The 22033-nt window shown below is 37.1% G+C and overlaps 1 protein-coding gene across 5 annotated transcripts in view; it reads right to left on the reverse strand.

The window, feature by feature from the left end:
- JAKMIP1 (janus kinase and microtubule interacting protein 1) overlaps window positions 1–22033 on the reverse strand; it is a 228491-nt gene that overhangs the window by 141599 nt on the left and 64859 nt on the right. For all 5 annotated transcript variants that reach the window (XM_054514757.1, XM_054514760.1, XM_054514756.1 and 2 more), the window contains 5 exons: window positions 21038–21312; window positions 14680–15174; window positions 3026–3235; window positions 2257–2376; window positions 370–516 (listed from right to left, as the gene is read on the reverse strand). In XM_054514757.1, the coding sequence (XP_054370732.1) occupies window positions 370–516; window positions 2257–2376; window positions 3026–3235; window positions 14680–15174; window positions 21038–21166 (1101 nt within the window). In that variant the 5' untranslated portion in view covers window positions 21167–21312. The remainder of the gene's footprint in view (window positions 1–369; window positions 517–2256; window positions 2377–3025; window positions 3236–14679; window positions 15175–21037; window positions 21313–22033) is intronic.

The following is a 22033-nucleotide window of genomic DNA, read 5'->3' on the forward strand; positions in this document are numbered from 1 at the left end:
TGAACTCAGTGATCTAGCATAGTGTATGCACTCAAATTCAGTTCTGACTTCTAATCATAAAAGCAGTATTTATTAAAGCTGATTTTGAGTCACAGCTTTTTACAGCCTGCAAAAACATTTTATCTCTCTGGGCTCCTTTCCCTTAATCAGTGTGAATTGATATAACACAAAGCACATGCCACTCTGAATTTAGAATATGAGTTTTCAGCTGTATTGTCTGCATTTGACAGTTGCACCATCCCACTGTGGAGACTGATGTGTTTGTTAGAATAAAAGCCTCACAAGCACTTCCAGCTCAAAGTAACTGTGTGCAATGTGCTCTCATAACACAACGCTGGAGATGATTACTTACCAGAGATGGTTACTTACCAGTTCTACATTTTCCCTTGATAAGTTTTTTATTTTCTCTTCCATTCTCTGGATACATTGTAACATATCATCATTTTTTTTGCTCATCCTCTTATTTTTTTCTACCAAAGGCTTCAGCTGACTTTCTGTCTCCCGAGAACGTTTCAGCTGCAAATGGCCAAGGAACAAAGTTAGCACTGCTTGTTTACCTTTGAAGGAAAGAAAAAAATAGGTCTGTTTCCACTTGCTTTTCTTAATTCAGAAAGTTCAGCCTCTTCTGCTAAATGGCATCTGACATACACCATTGCTGAACTAAGAACTACAGCAGTCCAAACAAGAAAGATATAACATTTTTGCATTGTCTGCCAAAAAAACTAAATCTGGTCACTGGATTTTGCTCTTGGCAAACACTTATGATGATCCATAGTGACTTCTTTATGAACTAATCTCAATAGATATAAGCTTCTTGTGACCAACTAGGTCTCTAGACAAGTTGTTTTCACCAATTTAGCCATCCCTTAAGAGGAGGACACGCTTTCTCCACTTAATGCATAATTAGAGCAATGAGAAAGTCAGCCAGAGGGCACAGATTCAATCTCAGCATTCTGCTGACATTTTCAAGCTGCTCAGTTTTGCTCCTGTGGTTTTATAATGTTAGACAATTATGTGAAGCAAATTACTGCTCTTACTTGTATTTGTGTGTATTTATTATTTCACTGGTTTTAGTTCATGAGCTGTTTTGTTTGGGAAAAAAAATCAATTTTTCTCAGTCAAAAGATTTTTAAATTTGCTAAGTTTTATCTGAAAAGGAGAAAGAGATCATATTTGTTTTCCTGAGATAAATTCACTGAGTATTTGGTTTTCTGTTTCAATCCTGAGAAAACATTTTTCATAGTGCTTAATCACATGGCCTTGCTAATACTACTGATTTTATGTGTACTATTGTCTTATAATATAAAAACTGCTTTACATCTCTCTCAAAATATTTTTCTTATGTAACTGAATCTAGAATTAAGAAGAGCACTTGACTGAGTCATACATGCCCTCCATCTAGAGGGACACTGAGGTATACATTGAAATATTTCAGCATTCTTCAGGGATGTTTTGAGTTATTTAGGCCCACAGAAAAGATTAACAAGGAGGGAGATGTCAATGTGTCACAAAGCCACCAATGTTTCACTCATCTGTAGGACTGACACATGGCACCACTTCAGCCCTCAACATAATTTTAGAATCAGATATATAGATTCCATCTTTTTAGAATGAAAAATCTTTTCTACTGCCACTAGAATTAGGGCATTAAGGGACATTGTGAAACTCACCACCCATTGCAGTCAATGGGAGTTTTAACCATTAACCTCAGTACAAGCAATTAAGTACTGATAAAGGGTGATAAAATTAATTCTTAAAATTCATGTCATATCCTTTTTTGTCTAAGTTACTATCCCTCTTCTAGGATAATTTCACCTACTTAGGAGACTTCCCTTGAGAAATGGCAGATTTTTCATCACTAGCACAAGAAAGCTTTTTTAACTCCTAGCTAGAGTAAGCACGTCACAGAGACAAATTTCAAAAGGATGACTACAGCAATTTAAGCACATAGATTATGCATGTTTTACACAACATCATTACACAGTGCTATAGGCAACATACCAGTTAATTTCATTACTATGACCCCAAAACAAATCTGTAAATTTTTGTTTTTGTGGAACAGGAAAGATTCCATCCATGTCTTCTATGGTCACAAGATTAATTTCTATAGAAATCTCTGTTACATTTAGATATAATTGACTGAGGCCAACCAGGACTAATTTGTAAATTATTTATAACACTGACTTTCCAACATTAAATCTTTTGCCATAGAGATGCCCTCCCAGTCACCATCTGTGTTATTACTAATTAATTTACCAGTTCATTTCTTTCATCTGCTAGGAGAGTATTTCTGTCTTCCAGCTTTCTTATTACAGCATTCAGTTCAGCGATTTTTAACTGAAATCTCCGCACATCTCGTTCATCCAGGTGCTGCTCCTTTACATCAAAAACATACAGATTTATAAAATTACTTTTTAAAAAATATTTTACTGTCCATGGTTTACTATCATAGCTTAGCAACTGTATTGTGTAAGTTTAAAACAGACTCATACATCCTATATCTGGGAAATTTACTATAATTAACTGAAACACTAAATAATAACACCCTGGGAAAATTCTTCATGAACAGCATCTTGTGAAATGCATGTAAAGTTTAACAATTAAAAAAACTATCTAGGTAAATAATATTTCATATATAGCAGGTTACTTCTCACCAGATTTCTTACTCTCAGCTAAAGTAGTTCTATTGTAAAGGATATAAATTAAAATCACATGGCTCAATTTTTGAGAAGTATAGTACCTATTTTCTAATGGTTAAAATATTCCTAAATTAATGAAATAGTGAGAAAATACTGAGGTTCACAGATCAAGATCACAGTGTAATTTCTGGAAGTTCTATATCCACGAATTTCTCAATATTCTTTGCAATTTAAGAGGTCCAAGGAGTTTTTAAATCATCAGTAAAACAGCACAGTGCAGCATCGGGCCATTACCATTAATTGGTCCTAGTAGTAACCAAAAAACCAATGTGAACACCCAGGCAGTTCTCCAGAGCTGAATTTCAGAGAAAACTCCATTTTCTTACCGGACTTCCCATCAGTTCACTGATATCTCCCACTCCTGCAGGAAGCTCCCTCTTAGGACTACTGTGGTATCGTTCTGCCTCCTTCACCTGGACAAGCTGCTCATCCAGAGCTTCTTTCTGAAGGAGCAGTTTCTGGGTATGGCCTGCCTGGACTCCAAGGTCCTTCTCCAGAGCCAGAATCACCCTGTCTTTGCCTTTTATCTCGTCCATCTGAAAAGAAATAATGCATGAAGGAAGTTTCTGTAACATCCCCAAGTGCTCACTGCATGGAAACATACACATTTGCAAAAACAAAGTTCTGTTTCTCTCAGAATTGAACCAGCACTGAAACTGTGGCTGCCAAAAAGAAAATACAACTTCTCTGTAGTCTTTTTCTCTGTCCTTAAAAAAGGTTCAGCCTTCACTCGATCAAGAGTTTCCTTGGTCCAGTCTCAACTCAGAGACAAACAAAACCAGAGGCAAACATGCAGTGAAACAGAATACACAGCCATGAAAACATCCACTTCACCTAAGGATACGCACTTCTGTACAGAGAAGAAAAATCTGCTTTCACTATGTTTCGGCAAAGAAACACAATTAGTACAAGATAAGACAAACACACCCTTGAAAACTCACCTGGGCTTTGTTTCAAAGCTTGAGCCACAGACATTTGCCCTATGTTGACTCCCTCTTTTTTAGTGAGTATCATGTGTGGTGAATCTCTTCACAAACATTTAAAATTAGTAATATTTACATGCAGAATATTTGAACTTAAAATCTTAAGCATACCTATGTATTTTATGTGCCCTTGTTATAAGGTTCAAATGAGGACTAGTCTTTGTGCAGAAGGAAAAAAGTAAGTGCACACAGACCATTAGAATAAAGGGTAGGAAGAAAGAGTTCTTAAACACCCTCTCTGGTTACTGAACTGTGTGTTCATACATCTCCATACCAAATAAAGCTCACTGCTCACAGTGATCTACTGCAGCTCTCATAGGATTTGTCCCTTGCAGCATCAGTGTTAAATTCACTTTGGTACTATTCCAAATGCTAGAGGAAGTGACAATCTGCAGCAGTTACTATAGAAACAGATTTCTTAACAAGAACATTAACCATTAACAATGTATTTATTGGAACTGTGCTGTATCTCCTCCAGTTTGCAAAACTGTTTTCTTGGTCAACATAAATGCATGAAATTTTGGAAGTCAATTTTATTTTGGAAAAATAAAATAATGAAGTTGTTAAATCATATGTTTCTTGTTTACTGTACTCCTACATCCATAGAAGCCCTTTATGTCAAGTTACACCTAAAGAAAAAAGAAGGAAAAGAAAAAAAAGACATACTAGAAGTAATTTATAGTTCAAAGTGATTTACAGGATTAAACACAATGAGATTACATGATCAGATGCAATTTGCTTCTTCAGGATTCTTGTCTTAATCCTTTCACAATCTACAAAGCACATGAAATTAGTTTGTGTAAAGAACCTGACCGGCAGGGGATGGCTTGGCTGAACCATGATCAAAGATAAAAAGGTCAGATTTGAAGTGAATAAGCTGCTCTAGGCTACTCTGAAGTTCTAACTGGAGCTGATGAAGATTGGCTCAGATGGAGATTTCTTCCCTGATTTAGAAAAGTTGCTGTGTCCCAACTCCTCGTACAGGAAATAAAAACAAACTTCCCAGTATGTCAGCTCCCATTAGTGAGACTTCCAAGTATGCCAAAAAAGGACATGTAGGAAAGAATGCAGTTTTCATTAATGGAAGAATTTGCAACATGCAGGATTTCAGAGTGACTGCACAGTGAACAACAATGACAAAAATTAAGCAGCTGCTTCATTTACTGAATGCTATCTGTCAGGCACACTGATCTATAAGGGAGCCCTTGGGAGGAAAAAATGTCATGTAACTAAATACTGTGGACAGTTTATCTTTCAATTACACAGGTGTTCACACTGAACATCCACATAACTGACACAGGAATCTGCCCAGGCAAGGCACACATTCAGGAAGAAGACCCAAGCTTACATATGCAGCCCTAATTCAAGGTACCTAATTAGTAGTGTATTTCATAATCTTCCTCTTCTCACAACTTAATGATAAATGCAATGATATAGGCTTTAAGTTGGAAGAAAAAAGGAAAGCAACAATCTTGGTACTTGCTGAACTGACACAGAACTGATCCTTTGAAACAGATGTGAGCAGTGCAGTCACACCCACATCACCCTCCTCACACACTTCCATTGATCAAAGCACACAGGCTCACACAAATTAGAAAGAAATGCCACCAAAGAGCATGGCTTTGAGGTGAGGGTTAAGGGAAGGCATAATTCTCCTCTCCTTTTCCTACTACTCTTTTTTCCTAGCACAAAAACCTACATGTAATGAATCTTTCTGATAAAAACAAATGCCTCATGTTTAAGTCAAGCTAAAAGTCTTTGAAACACTGATATAATGAAATAGCAATGACTGCAGAGCCTTTTTTATTTTGGGTTTCTATTTTAAGTTACAGGTATGCACTCAAGGACCTCTTACTCATGTAAACCGGTGCACGCACACACACAAAAATACACAGAACACTGCGATAGTGCTTTATTTTTAATAAGCACAAACCACCAGAAGAAAAGAATTTCTAAGGAGCTAACTTACCACAAATCGATAAAGATGATTAGAATTGCATGAAGAATGCCTCCAAATTGTGCTTCAGAAGCATGGGGGTCAGTACAATTGTGCTCTCTTCAAGGGAATGGTTACACCCTTTGTTCATCCAATGTAACTGCACTGACCTAGTTAATGTCTCAATTTTCTTATATCTACAGCAATCTCACCCAAAGACTTATTATCTTTTTCAGCCTTCCATGGTGCAGAGCAAATCTGCAGAGCAAATCAAATCATCTTCCTTGCCTGTTTTCCTAACAGAGGGCACAAATTGGTCCAGAGTGGCGGGAGAAAAAAGGAAGAGAAGTATTTTACAGCAATGCAACCTCCCTCAGTTCCATGTGGAAGAGATGGTATGTCAGGGGCCCAGGAGGCAATGAAAGAGGAGTCACATGACTAGGAAAAGATGGTTTAGGTTTAAACTGAACATAAGCTGCCATAGAAGAAGACTTTGGTTTAGCCTAGTATTATATATTCTAATAGTTGTAAAATTTCAAAGTCTCCATGTCAGTTCTGTCCCACTGGAGAACAACTGGAGCCACAGTTTGTTACATGAAGGAAAAAAAAAAGTTGGCAGCATAAAGTCCACCCAACTAATGTAATTAGGTATGCATTAGGTATGTATTTTAGACATATGCATTATGGTCTCTATTTTAGTGGGGAGAAGTGTATCTTCCATTAGGAAAATGAAAATCCAAATGGATTAATCCAGCTTCCCTGCTGCGTCTATTTTAATCAATCACATGTTGTGGAAGCAACCCTGTCGTAGCCAAGACTCTAAGAATCTACATGGTCTTGAAGAGAAGGAGAATTTCTTATTAGACTAAGTGACAGAGTTGATAAGAAAGCTTTCAGGCACAGAAGCCCTTCAGCAGATCAGATTAGGAAGTGTTTTCATGTTTTCTACCGTGGCATTGCACTTGAAGGACCAACATGTGACAACTGGAACCTGCATGCAATAACTCCCACCAGTGCTTTAATGGATTCCTGCCTGTTCTGCAACTCATCTGAGACCTCGCGATAAGATACAGAGAATCCTATCGAGAAACCATCTTTTCATCCAACATATTTAGCACAATGACATCCCAATCATGCATTGTGCTCACACATATTGTATAAATCAAATACATAATCCCAGAAATCCCTTCCAAGTGTTGTTTAGGTTTCAAATTTGTTTTCAGTTAAAACAAATTTACCCACTTTCTGCAGTTACCAAGTAAAACAGGGTCACATGAACTCTTTTCTATTCTCTTTTGCATGGATTTTAAAGTACTTTAGAACAGTGATTATTCTTTATGCATTTAAGGGTGGTACAAGTCAGTGCAAAAAGTCTGTGGTAGGAGGACAGTGGAGCAACATGAGGTTAGAACATATTTTCAATTATAGGCCTTGAGAAGAAAAGTAGCAGAAATACCCTCTGAAAGAGGATTTAAAGAAAATAAGATCATTCACAAGCAGCTGCAGAGGCAAATTACTGAGGAATCACCTTGAGTAGCATAAGTAACTGTGGAGGTCTGGTTAAAATTAGAGCTTTTTAAATATAATTTCTTCAGGGGTTTTGTGCTGTCAAATGTTAGTTGCTAAACACAGACGCTTCCTGCATTTTGTCAATGAAGGGATAGCATTTACAGCCTGTGTCAAAATTACCCAAGTGCCTAAGAATATGTATCTAACTGCCCCCTTACAGCTAAGAGAAATGAGCAGAAATCGAGTCTTTTAATAATATTTATGAAACATGAAAGAGGACCAAGCCAGTCATAAGAAAAAGCATCCCCTGCCAATTATGCCACACTTCAATGACTACAGTGAAAGAAAGTCAGAGACCTTTGGGGGAACTTTAGTCTCTCATGAAGTTGAAAGAGAAATTCCCAGGGAATTAAAAGCCACATCTATCAAGGCATTGACATATTCAGTTTCCAAAGTGGAAAAAGCCAGCTGCTGCATTGCCAAGTGTAAGACCTTCCTCTTCACCCATACTTGTCAAAGTTATCTCTAGCCAACTGCAGAACAAAATTCTACAGTGCTCTTCTCCAGTAGAAATTTAATTAACCTTTATACTAAGTGCCTGACACTGAAAATAGGGCTATCTTCACAGAGGAATTGCTGGTTACTATAAAGAACTAAAAGAAGATGCTACTCAAAAGCACAGGTAAAGATTGAACCAAAAAGAATTAACATCTTTTATATTTATAAAGGGACACTAAGAACTAACAACAATATCCCAAGCTGAAAGCTCATGTGGAGAAAAGAATTAAAATATTCCAGAGCTGTGTACAGTATTCCCTACAACAGACATGGTCAGCTATTCAAATAAATGTTTGCTGCTTATTTGGGACACTTAGGGGGAAAAAGGACAAGAGATACCAACCATTCAGTGGAATAATAAGGGTCACAGACAGAAGTGGATAGGATTTATTTTTAATTTCATGTGTAATTTTTCTAAACCAACAGTCAATAAGCTCCAGTAGCTCTTCTCACACATTTTTTCTCAAGTGTGTAAATCTCATTAGAAGTTTTGATAAATTATACAAGAAACACCACATGGACAGAAAATTCCAGAACTGATAAGAGGTTTCTCACAACTTTCTCAAAAGCCAGTTACAACCTCTACTACTGGATTTCTCCTATTACCTATCCCAAGTGTTTATTGACAGAATTGTAATGAAAAAGTAGTCAAAAATATAAAAATGAAGCAAAACTAAGTAATACAAACTTTAGAAGGTTTTTCTCTGTCCGTGTGCTACACCACATGCAACTGCTGTGGGTTTTTAATACTGTCCCAAATTTTGTAAGGAGATATAGAAGTCAAATTTGTGACCTTCCTAACTATTTAGGAAATATTAAGAACAAACACAAAAATCTGAACCTGCACTATGAAAAAGGTTTGATTAGATCTGCTTGATTCAAGGAAAAACAACATCTGGCTGGAATGCTGCCCTGTGAGCTCCTAAAGGAAGGAGCATAAATCTTGAGAGGACAGAAAGCCAAGTATTATTTGCAGTCCTACAAAGCTGGAGGTGGTGGGTCTCTGCTGCAGCTTAGCCCAGCCTTGGAATGCAGCTGAAACACGTGTCTCAAACAGATGGCACAATCCAGGAGCAGCCTAGCATTTGATAGCAGCAGCTGTGTGTGAAATACAGGCGGGGCTGAGCAGCCGAAGCTGCAGCTCTGCCCAGCCAGGCACAACTGCCTGGGATGATTCAAAGCTCAGCTTTCCAGGCTCAAAATTCGAGTCAAAACTCACACACAGTGCCAGGGCACAAGTGAAGAGAGAAAAGCAAGGCTCCACCCTTTCATCAGGCCAGCAGGGAGTGCCCCTGCCAACAGCCAACTGTCCCTCTGCTCCAGGATGTCAGACAAATGTCTCTGCATTGCCCCCAGTGATGAAAGGAGCATACAGGTACAAATTCCACTGCCTCAAAATGGCAAAATCCTAGTAATGGTAATACAGGAGAACATTCATGCAATTAGAAAACTGTTCCCATCAGTAGGTAATTTGGGGTTTGATGGAGCATTAAACTTTTGCTTCTATTACTTTTCATGTCAATTGCTCATATGAAGAAATGGAATGCACTTTTCCCCAGATTTGTGGATGATACCAAATTCAGAGGAGCTGTTACCACACTAGGGAACAGGAAGACCATTCATAGAAACTTTTTGACATGCTGGAGAAATGAGCCAAGAAGCCTTCATAAAGTTTGCCTAAGAAAGGTACAATGTCCTGCCCCTGGGAGAGCTCAAGTGCCTGTTGGGTGCCAATTGAAGTTGGCAGTTTTGCAATGGAAAGAAAGAAAAGAGGAAAAAATAGACAAAAGGAAAGATCTTTGCATCCTGTAGGGCGAGCTGGATATGGGTCAGTGGTGAGAGCTTGCAATAATTGAAGTTAAATTGATACTGGGCCAAACCAGGAGGGGTGTTACCAAAAGAGATTTAACTTTTTATTAAGCATATGGGAAACCACACCAGGAGCACCCGAGCCACTTCTGGGCTCCCCAGCACAAAAAAGAAGGTATTGACAAACTGGCCTAGGTGCCATATAACTGGAGGAAGACCAGTAAGACCACTATGGGGCTGCAACATCCAGAATTTAAGGAATGGTGAAGATGCCAGGCTCGCTCAGCCAGCCAAAGGAAGCAGGCAGGATGAGTTAAAACAGCAGATATTCAGGATATCCATTCATCCAAAGGGGAATACAGCCATGAACAAAGTACATGCTTCTCCAAGATACACAGCAAAAGGACAATAATGACAATCAAAAGAAGAACAAGAAAGAAATCTCACAGTGTCTGGGCTTTAGGGCAGGCTGTCACGGCTGAACTCCATCTTGGGAGGTTTTCAAACTGGACTGGAGGAGGCCCAGAGCAACCTGATCCAACCTTGAAAGCAGCACTGCTTCAAGCAGGACACTGGACCTGGAGAGCACCCTCACCATCTAAATTTCCCATGATTGTATTACAATCCCAATGCTAAACCATTCTGAAGACCATAGACTCCATATTAGTATAATCCATACTAAGGACAGACAGACAACAACCATATTAAGAGTTCTGCAATGTTAGAAAATAGGAATTTGTGAAGGATGTGAGTTGAAATTTTGGGCTGTCCTAAACTGGAGCAACCTAATTCTTAATTCTAAAAAAAACTTTTCAGAAGCCTTCACTTAGAACGTGAGATGCCGTGTTACACACAGACACAAAAACTGAAATACTAGTTTTAAAAAATCAATATAAATGATACATGAGCTCATTCCATAACATGTTTTTTGTCTTGAAAGGAAGTTTCATTGAAACTGCCTGGACTTCTACCTTTAAAAACTGCTTCATCTATTAGTATGAATGATATTCTTTCATGTCCTGCATTATATTTATTTGGGAGACACCAGACAGAGGCAGCTTTCCACACTGGAAGGAGTTTTTTATTTATGCAGCAATATAATTTGGGCTAAGGAGATTAAGGACACTTAAATAGTGCATCTGTCTCCATAGATCAGGAACTTCTAAAAATCACCCCTTGAAAACAATTTCTTTTACTTTGATGCTCTTAGCAGCAAAAGGATTTTTTGCCTTGCAAGTATGAATCTGCAATACTGTCACACTGCTCTTTAGACAATTTTTATAAGGCTACTTGAAAATACAATTGAAATATTTTATTCATCTGGTGTACTGTATGCCCTCTTAAACAGGAACCTTATTGTGCATCTAATACAATTAGTGGAATCTTAATGATTTTGTGGTTAAGAAAATTAGGTCTATTTTATATTGAAGTCTTTCAGTTAATTTCAATCCAAGCTGTTAAAGAATATTTAGGAAGACCATATGTGTAAAGATTTTAACAGAGTAGAATGGTATTTAGCTGGAAAATAAGTGAAAAGCTTGGTGTTAAAGACATTTCCAATAAAAGAAACAGTGTTTACTAAAACATACACCACAAAATGCAGGGTGCAAGTGTCATTTGTTCATTCCAAAGTTTAAATATTATATTAAGTGTTCACAAAATAAGCATTGGGGTTTTTTTCTTTTTCAACCAATACTAAAAATTAGTAGATCAGTGATGTCATAATTCAATATTCTTTTAATGATTGGGCTTTTGCATACATTTTCCAAGGCAAGAACTGCAAAATGCCCATTAATCTTGCCACTGCAAAAACAGTACCTAGAGAAATGTGCCTTGCAATGTAAGGGCCTGCTTAAAAACAGTGTCCAAGTGGTCCCAGAATGAATGGAACCTTGAACTAACATGGTCAATGGCCATGGCCTCCTTCCCCACCCGTGCTGGCAGCAGAGTATGGCTGGGCCGTTTCCCAGGATCACCAACAACATGAACAGGCTATTTCAGGACTGCCAGGGAAAAGAGAGCAACTTTACTTACCTCTGAAAACTAACTTCAAACCTGATTATCAAACCAAGTCAGTTAAATGGCAAGCTTAATCAAGGACTAAGGAAAATTGGCTGAAATTGCTATTTTGTCTACTATTGTACAGTTTTCATTCTGTGGAACAATACAACTGTTCAGACTCAACTACTCAGGAAATATGGGCTGAACAAAATAAATAACCACTGTTCTTGTTTTTCTAATCTTGTTCTCCAAGGTGCCTCTTTACTTTCAAGACATCTGTTTCATTTGTCCCTCCAGTTTGTTACTAGCTATTTTTACTTCTGGTTTCATAGCTGCCAGCACATTGTGCTGGTGCATATACACAACAAGGATGTAGTTTCTTGGAGGGTGGGGGAATAAAATCCACAGCAATTAGCATTCCTTAAATTAACGGAAAAATTTATATCACTGTTACATTTTCAATTACACGAACGTAAAAATTCCAGCATAATTTCTTGCTGTACATAGAAAAAGTGTGCTATATGTTTTGCCAAATAGATATTTTACTTTCTCTTATTAAGCACTAGGACCTTAGTCATTCAGTCTTGTTTCTGTTGAGGTTTGTTGGGTATTTTTCATGGCTCAATTCAAAACTATGAAAACACTCCCCAAATTGATCAATCATATTTTTTAAAAATATAGTCAATATAATTGTATCTGTATACACATAGACAATGGATTTGGCTTTTTTCCTTTCTCATAACTTATTTTTTAATAGCAGCCAAGAATTGTAAGATTTTAGTCAGATTAGTCATGGGTGTTAAAGTTAATGGCAAAATACAGATTTTTTTTTTTTCCTAGCTGCAATATCTATAAGAAAAGCATTCACAAAAGTAATCTGTGATCTGAAATGCAAAATAAATCAGCCAAGTCTGACAAGACAATCAGTCTGCATCCTGAATCACTCTATCTGAATTTGAATTACAGTATGGCCAGCCCATTTAGGTAGTTAATCCCAAAGATGCTGGTTTCCTAATAATGCCACAAAACACTGCGCACATACAAAAGAGCACATTAATTGAAACTCAGTTACAGAACTGTGCTAATATTAATAACACTTCCTTTCACATCCTGATCGTTTCATCTCATACAATGGTACAAACCAACAAAGAAGCCCAGATCCAGAGCTGATAGGGTTAATCTGAAATGGAAGGTGAGCATCCCTTGAACTAATTAAATGGAGAAGAGAGAGAAATATCGAAGTGATCAGATTCTACAACCCTATGTGCTTTCTCAAAGGAAAAGAGAGCCTATCTAGGAACTCTGCAGTATTTTTTACCTCATCTCAGATTTAAAGACTGCCCTGTGCAATAATAACTACCTAAATTCCTAAGGATTCCTAGAAGAACAGGGTTTTTTTTCTTTCAAAAAACCCCACAAAACATTTAATTTTAACTTAAGGAATTAAATTAAAATTAAAAGGAATTTAAGGAAAAAACTGAAATTCGTTATATGAAAGGAAGGGAAGCACTAGAAGGCAGCACAGGACTCTTGGAGGAAGATACAAACATTTCCTAAGAAAGCCCATGAGACCAGTGGCAGGCTTCCACTGGTCTTTCCTCTGGTGCTGGGAAAAGGAAACAAGAGTTACCTACACACTCTCCCACCAAAGTATATTCACCTTTTCAGATGTACTAAGTAACACAGGCTCAGCAAGCCTACAATTAAAATTTTGAATGACTTCACAGAATTTTTTTTGTTGTGCCAGACAGATAACAGAGTGCCCTTCTTCATCTTCTTTGCACAACAGCAGGCTGAAAACCTCTGCTCTTGAAAGTGAAGAGTTAAGTATTTCCTTTGAAACCCTTCTTGGAGGAGGTTAAATTCACTTAGAAAATGTCCTCCAGAAAAACATATGCCAGAATGTATCAACCTTCTCTCTTCTGTAATACTTTTTAAAATTATCTGTACTTCATAGCCATGATTTTAGAATTTTACTTGTCTAATAGACAATAGAATATGAAAGAAGCTATGTTTGCAGAAACTGCATTGTCAGTCTTTGCAGTGGTCTTAATTAATGAACAAAATGATACCCCTGAGACTCAATCAACATCCAATTAATTTAAAGCATAAATATTAACTGCATTAAAAGCTTTCATTTTCTCAAACAGAAAATCAGCAGCAGTAAATAGATATTACAGTTTGTAGCTTGTCCTCATCATAATTTTTCCTGAGGAATACAAGAAATAAGAGGTCATTTCTGCACAAATTCAAACCCACAAGAAATTTTCCTAAGGAAACTGATGTTTCATTCTATTAAAAGTCTGTACTACTTGACATAACATAAATATTATGCTTATTTTATTTTTTTTTAATTTGCATAGCTATCATACTGCTAGTTTGTACAGATAAACCATTAGGTATCCACATAGATATAGAAAATATGTTATCAAACAGAAGTGTCACTTGATGAAGACCTCTTTAAATGTATAACTGTGTACAGCCCATCTTAGATTCTATACATTTTACAAAGCTGAATAATTTGGGGCACCCACTGTCAGGAAATACCGCCCGGATTTTGATTTTATACCAACAGCATAGTCTGCCATCTGTGCTGAAGTCCTAGGGTTTATGAAGCGTGAAAAAAGCCTGCTGTCCTAGGCCCTAACTTTTCTGCTGCTATAGATAAAACACAGAAATTCTGAAAGGGCAACAGTGCTTCATATTGGATGACCTGGATAAAGATGCAAAAAGAAGCAAAGAGACTGTCTTGTTTCAGCACAACTGGTTCCTCCAATTTAAATATAAAACTCTACATGAATTTAATGTTGCCATCTCACAAGGCATTCTTACTGTCCAACCAACAATCCCTGACTTGTTTTGGTCACCAGGAGTGTAGTTGCACAACTAGGAAGGGGAAAGTCTATTTCTTTGATCTGTTGAGAAAATTCATTCTGGAAAGCCTTGGTTGTCTTCTATTCTATTTGGTGGGACATAAAGCTTTGGACTGTGTTGGATAGGCTATGGAGCCAAGGTTCACCTTTGCTGTAAGGAGGAGAAAAAGTGGAAACAGTGGCCCCTTGTAGCAATCAGCACTGATTGAAGATATCACTGCCAAAGGCTGCTTTGATATTTATGGGCACATAGAGCAATATATCAATATCTGCTACAAACTGAAATAAGCAGCATTACTCAGTGTACTCACCAGCCTGCGGATCTCCCTCTCACACTCCCGCTTTATTCTGTTGATCTCATCCTGGTGGGACTGATAAGCCGTGCGCAGGTCCGCAGCCTTCATTTTATCTGCCTGCATGATGTTGTTCAGAGCTTCTTCAAGCTGCTTTTTGCCAGATTTCAGCTCCAAGATCTCTTGTTGCAGCTTCATTCGCTCCCCGTCGAAGGCCTTGCGAGCCTCCTCCTTTGCCTCGCTCAGCAGCGCCGTCTTCACCTTGTCAGCCGCCCCGTCCCGCAGGACATTGACTGTCGACTGCAAACGCTGAATTTCACCATCCTTGATTTTCACCATTCTTGCCACCTCCTGCTCATGCTGCCGGATCAGTAGCTCTCTGACACTCTGAAGTTCCTTCATTTTCTCCTCGTGGAGCTTGGCTTTCAGTTCAGAAATATAGGCAGTGTGCTTATGCTGCTCCTGCTCCCTTTCTTGCTTAACCTCTTGGATTTTTTCTCTCAGTTTACCCACCTGGAACAAAATATAAAATATTGATTAACATGCACCACTCCACTTTTTAAAGTCACCAAGGAAGCTGCCTCCAAACTGGTCTTAAAAACCAGTCCTGAATATTCAAAAGCAAAGACTGCACACCTCTCTTGAGTAAACAAATGGAGAAGCAGGGCTGGAAAAAGGCCATGTGCATGTTAAGGAATCTGCTATAGGGATGTGCAGTATGAGTTATGAGTTCTCACAGATCTAGGGAATAAAATAAAACTGACCAACATGCAATCTAGTTATCTCCTTATTTCCTGTACCAACCACAATAAGTTATTTCCTTATTTCCTGTTACTCATAACCCCTCTACTGTGCTCTACAAGCAAATGGAAAATTACTCAAACAGGGAAAAGACTTTATGTTTATGCTGGAAATACTTTTATTTTGGATTTCTTAATTTCTTAGCTATTTTAATGGGAAAGTCCTCATTATATAAGCCAAAAGAATTGGCCTTTTGAAAAACCAAGTCTACTCAATGGACCTCAGATCTCACCCCAAAAGTGAAACTATTCATGTCCCCAGACATTTCAGAAAATATAGGCCAGTGAGTCTAAGGGCTGGGGAGAGAGTAGTGGAAAAATATTATAGACTATTATAGTAATATCCACTGTGATGAAACCTCATTATAAAATAATGCTCAGCAGGCTACATGGAAAGCAATGCTTTTTTCCATGTGGAATTAGATGTTAATTTAGAATAAAGGGGGAAAAAGAGAAAGGCTCAGTTGTCTATTGCAGTACACCAGAAAGGCTATAATGTATTTTATCATTCATAGTTTCAGTAACATCTTTCAACTATCGTCATTACCAAGACTGCCAAAACCTCTATCAGAGGCAGAGGTTTCAAAAATTGTATTTTAATTTTCAATGACAATACAAACATGCACAGCAAATAGAGCTTCATGTTAAAAGAAGGCTACCAAGCAGCAAAATGTTATTCACTGCCACATCTGCTTCTATCTGTGCAACACAAAGCTGGGATCTGTAGTCATGTGATGCATTTAATTTACACTAAATTAAGCCAGAATTGCAAATTGATCAGATAGGTATCCAGTCAGGATCAACCCACCACAACTTGACCTGAAGTCTTCAGACAGCTGGGACAGCAGACTTTTCTTGTGCAAAAAAATGTTACAATCCTCTTATTTTGAACAGTAGCTTTGAAATTACCAACTCAAACTTACCCTTGATTTAAAGAAAAGAAGAGATTGGAGCAAGAAAGGAAGGAAAGGTGTCACACATTTTTTTGAAAGTAACCTAGATGCACTGTTGACTGAACACCACCTAGGAGAGCACTATAATTAGAGCTGTTCAAAAGGTAATAGCTCTGAGTCAGACATTGTCACACACAGATTTTATAGATATTGTCACTCAGTTCCAGGATGATTTTGAGAATGTATCTTTATTAAAGAGAGATAGAGGTTGGGTTTCTTCTCCAAATGGTAAATCTGGCTATTGGAAATTATCTGCAGGATATATCCATGTATGATTTCTTTCAGTGGGATGACATTTAGCTCCAAGCCTACAGTGGATAGCAGTGATTTTTAGTGCTTGCATTAGGATACCCAATTCCATAGCAGAGTCCATGGCAGGGAGGGTGGAATAGATGATCTTTAAAGGTCCCTTCCAAGCCATACCATTCCATGATGCTGTAACAAAACTAAGTCACTTACCCACCTATCTACCATCAGAAGTAAACAGACTGGTTTATAGATAAATTTGAAAATGAAACAACACTCATTATTTACTTATTGCCTTACTGATGAGCCAAGAAAATTGAAATTAAATTGAGCAATGAAACCAACTAATGACAACACAAGGAAACAAACTGCATAATGGCACTTAAAAACACAGATAATATACCTCCAGAACCACAGTAATTTTAAATTAGTCATATTGCACATTAAGCATACAACTGAAAGGCAGTTTTCAATACAACACATCCAAGATTTTTTAATAAATGAGAAATGGATTTTGACATTTTGAAGGAGCACTGAGTCACCAAATTAGCATACTTGCTCAATTTTTCTCATCTTTCACTGAATGAAGGGAAAGCAAAGCAAAACCTATATGCACTTATATGCTGTGAGAAAAGATATTAACCCTTCAGAGTAACTGAGTACTATCATATATCACTAATAATTTTACATAAAAGCTTCAGTAAGAGGAATTTAAACAAGAAGAATTTTAATCCTTAAAAAAACCCTAGAAATCCATCAAAATCCACAAAAAATCCTTCAAAAAACACAGCATATTAAATGCTTATTACACCTCATGATCCAGAAAAAAAAACAATGCATCCCAGTTCTCAAGGTCTTGAAAAAATCTTTTCTTATTACTGCTTTTTGTCAGAGAAGATGGAAAGTTAGATCTGTTTGTTATATCTTCTCTTAAAGCCATAATCTGTCCTTCCCACAGCCCTCAGTCCCTCTCTCCTGCAAACTGTGCAGTTCTGTACTCGTCTGGCTTCCAGAACAAGAATGAAATGAAAATATGGTGTGGTGTTTTTCCATATGCCTGAGTCTCACTTTTTTTTGTATTTTTTTTTTAATATGAAGAAAGCTATCTCAGTGGGAATAGGTACTTTGGCATATTTGTTGCTAAATATTCGTGGATCTCATCACAAGTATTTTTAAAAACACTGAGCTGACTGCCGAGACCTTGCTCATTCACTACAGCTCCTTGTGCTCATAGCATTGGACTTAAAGGTTCAGTCAGAGTGAGTCCTGTCCCCATTCATGTTAAAACAAGTAAAATTTTTGTGCTTTGGTCAGCTCCTTTCATTACTCATTACCCAGCATTTGGAAGTTTTCCAACAAAGCTTTTTCACTAGCAGAGTGAGGGCAGTGAGCCCCTGTTCAGTTCATGCATTTCCTCCTCCAGGCTTTCCATAGATGGCAGCAAACCTGCAGTCCAGGACATCCTGCATCCAACAGGGCCCCCAAAGCTATCAAGCAGGTGTTCCCAAAACAAGACACAGTACAGGGGAACTAAGGCAGGGCCACAATTTTCGCTTCACCCCTTAGGCAGCATAAATGAACCCAGCTACTCGTGTGTCCAATGGTCAGAACACCACCAGCAGGATCAACAATGATGCACATCCAAAAACGAGCAAACATCAATTTTGGATCAGGTATTGCATAAGCGTGCAGTAAACAACTTTACAGAAAAGATTTCTTAACATGGATCAACAACCAATGAAAAGAAGATGTACTAGGAAAATATGTACCAAGTTTTGAATGTCTCTTGGGTAAAATTTTATTTCAGAGAAAGCAGCATTTTTCAGGCAAAAGTAGGGTAAGGCTAAATTCCATTTGTGATGTCTCTCATCAATTACAAGGTTCCTTCTCAGATAAATCATTAACACAGGCATATACGTGAGGGAAAAAATAGTTTGGAAAATTAAATTGAATAAATTGGCCCTACAAGAGTTTGTTACCTTTCCTAATACAGTTTACATCCCATGGGTCACAAGCTATCTGTTTAGCAGCTTCAGTACTTCTCCCTTACCTATATTTACACCAGTAAATATATCTAATTTATTTAGAATCCTCCAGGTACAGGTTTTTTTACTTTTTTGATACCAAGAAATAATTTTTCTTGGTTTTGTTACTATTTTTGAACTACAGTCTAAACAGGAAAAATCTCTATGGCTTTGATTTACTCATCTTGTCAGTCAAGGCTTCCTGTAAGTGCTGCACAGACCAGGAGTAGGCTGGGAAATAAACTACACAGTTCCAGTTAAATGATTTAGAGCAAGCACCACAGCAAAGATGAGGGGAAGAGGTTGAAGATCTCCTCCCCCAGCTGCATCCTCACAGAAATGCACTCCAACACACTGCAGAATTTACTTCAGGCTGCAGTGCACACTTGGTAGGATTTTGGAGCACTCTGGCTGTAATCTCCTCTTTCCTCTTTCACAGATTTCATTTGTGAGCTCACCCATTTCTCTGCACACATTATGTGCACAATGCACATTCTGTCTCCAGTAACAACCTCAATACACTAGAAAATATTAAATTTTTAAGCTGAAGAAAGGTGAACTAGAAACCAAGCTGAAGCAAATTCTGAATATATACTGAATATAGTGTAAGACTAGTTATTGAAAATATTCCTGCAGCTGTCATGGTCATGTACTTACACCTCATTCTTAGTTGAATCAAGAGTTAAACTTGATGCTCTTACAGGTAAAGACTGGAAGTGTATCAGGGCTAAACGTTTTTTTAATCAGAGTTATTTAATGAGTCAAATTTATTTCATTCTTCTGTCCAAGGTATAAGATTACTTTATGTGCTCTTTTTAATACAACTTTAAAAATCATCATAAAATTCACATCCATATTTCTACATATAAAGTCATACAGAACAAAATAGGAAATAAAATAACTAAAAAGAAAAATTTACTAGTGTAAATGCAATCTACCAGCAACTCAAGTCTGCAAGAACAAACACTGAGACACTAAAAAAGAGTAAAATAATGCAACTTACTCACCTGGAAATTATAAAGGGTATTGGCCACTACTAAATTTCATGGTGTGTGGTTTTAAAAAGCTTAAGTAGTTTGTGCAACTTGTTTTAAAATTTGTTGTCATAATATCAATCAACAGCAAGAGAAGTTGGCTGAGAAAGTGAATAGCAAAACCCCTGACTTATCTGTTAATTTATCAATACCCCTGACCCGTAAGAGATTTGACTTTTTACTTTAGTCTGTGAAGAAGAAAAATTTCCAAGGCAACACAAATTTAGTTGACTGATATTTTCTGAACCTATTGCATCATTCAAACACAAATTAAGGCTTTATGATTTCTTTTTCCTCTGTAAAAAAATAAATCTGAGGATTAGATTTGTGATGGGTTTTGGGTTTACTTCGTAAATTAAAATGCAAAAAATAAGACCTTTCAAAGCTGAGTATCACACAAGGATGTTAATGAAACTAGAATTCACAGAAATTTTGTTATTCAGGTGTTGCACATTTTACACTGATAAAAAGAAAAAAGGCTAGAGCAAAGATCCTTTATATAAAGAGAACACATTTTCAGTGCATACTTTCTCAACTTGGTAAGCCTTTGAGACTCTTGCCACTACAGTATCCCCAGTCAAACAAAGATAAATCCACCTGCACATGGATTATTCTCCAGAACTGCCTTGTGCAAAGTCAAATGCACTAACTGATTGTAATAAATAACAGAATAGAAATAACCTTACTGGCTTATCCATATTTTAAACAACCTACAGAAATACATAAAAGTAACTGCTAATCTTCATAAATACAAATGTATTTGATGTATTAATATTTGATGAATCCTATGTGTCCCTCTTGATTACCTAAATACCAGTTGAACATATGCTAGGTAGACAAATATTGATGAATTTGTTTCATCAGCAATCAGATGCATCATTGAATAGCTCAGAGCAATGCCACACATAACCTCAGCAAATCAAATTAGGACTCCTACACAGACAGTTTCCAGTTAATTGATATTCCTCATAGGCATTTAAAGTGACATGCCTTGAATAAAGTGCAGATTTTTGATTTTGAAGACAATTCTTTTTACAACATACAATTTTCAGTAACGTCAAATACAAAACTCCCTTGTCAGTAAGCTAATGCCATTTGTATTGCTGTGATTGCAAATTTCAGTGACTGGATGTTTGGGTATATTTAGTCCCTTTTGCACAATATTTAAAAGAATTTACACCAATTTTAACTTATCAGTTCTTCTGATTTCACTTCTCTGTCATGTTTTTCTTTTACAACTAACACATTTTAGTATCAAACTCTGCTGGTTTCTAACCATGCTGCTGTTAAAAGAATGATCACAAAAGAGAGACAAATACCTTGGTTTTTTCTTGCTGAAATTCTATCTGGATGTTGGTCAGTTTAGTTCTCAGCTCCTCATTAGCAGCTTGCAGGGCGTCAGTCTCCATGTCGGGCTTCTCTCCCTTGGCACGACTTTTCTTTGACATAATTGTTTTTGAAGTTTAAAATAAAATGTTTGCTCCACACTGAGCTACCAGCTAGTGCTTTCTGCTTTTAGCATTTAAGAGTCATGCAGTGGTTAACAAAACATTTCATATGAGTCTCTGCCATCATGGGAGCAGTATCTCATGGCCTGGAAGAAGCAAAGGGTAGGAACAGAATTAGGCTACAGCATTGAGCAGAATCAAACATCAGACTTAACATCCATTTTTAAAGCACACTGGATTTCCTTGAATTATACTATACTGCATAGTATAGTATAATTATAAGTATACCAGAGTTTGAAAGAAACAGATAAGAAGTTACATAATATATCACCATCTCTAAACTCTATCCACTGTATTCTGATGTTCACAGAATTAACAGTTCTGATGAATATAGCATATAAACACAAATTATATCTTATTCAAGACCTGACTAGAACCATGCTCAGAATTCCCAAGAGGCACAGAGAAAACCATAAATTAATTGAGGTAGTGTTTCAGTGGGAATAGTTTATTTTCTTTAGTAAGAAGAAAGTATTTCTCTCCCTAATGTATCAGTTATAATGCATAATTGTATTATTCGTAATTATCATCAAGTTTCACATCATCAGCATCTATTAAAAAGGTATCACAAAACTGGAAAAATATTTTAAAATGTTTCTTAAAATATCCTAACTATAACCTGCTTATGTTCAGGGCTGATATTGTTTGAAAAGCTACAATGGAAACAAGAAAGTATTTAACTTCATTTTCATTTCCCAGTATGCTTTAAGCTTAAAAAGTATTCAATTATTTAAATCACCTTTATGTAATATTCAAGGAGAATATCAACAGCAGACAAAGAACCCTAATTCCCATAATTAGGAAATC

The sequence above is a fragment of the Molothrus ater genome, chromosome 4 (genome assembly GCF_012460135.2).
Source record: "Molothrus ater isolate BHLD 08-10-18 breed brown headed cowbird chromosome 4, BPBGC_Mater_1.1, whole genome shotgun sequence".
Lineage (NCBI taxonomy): Eukaryota > Metazoa > Chordata > Aves > Passeriformes > Icteridae > Molothrus > Molothrus ater.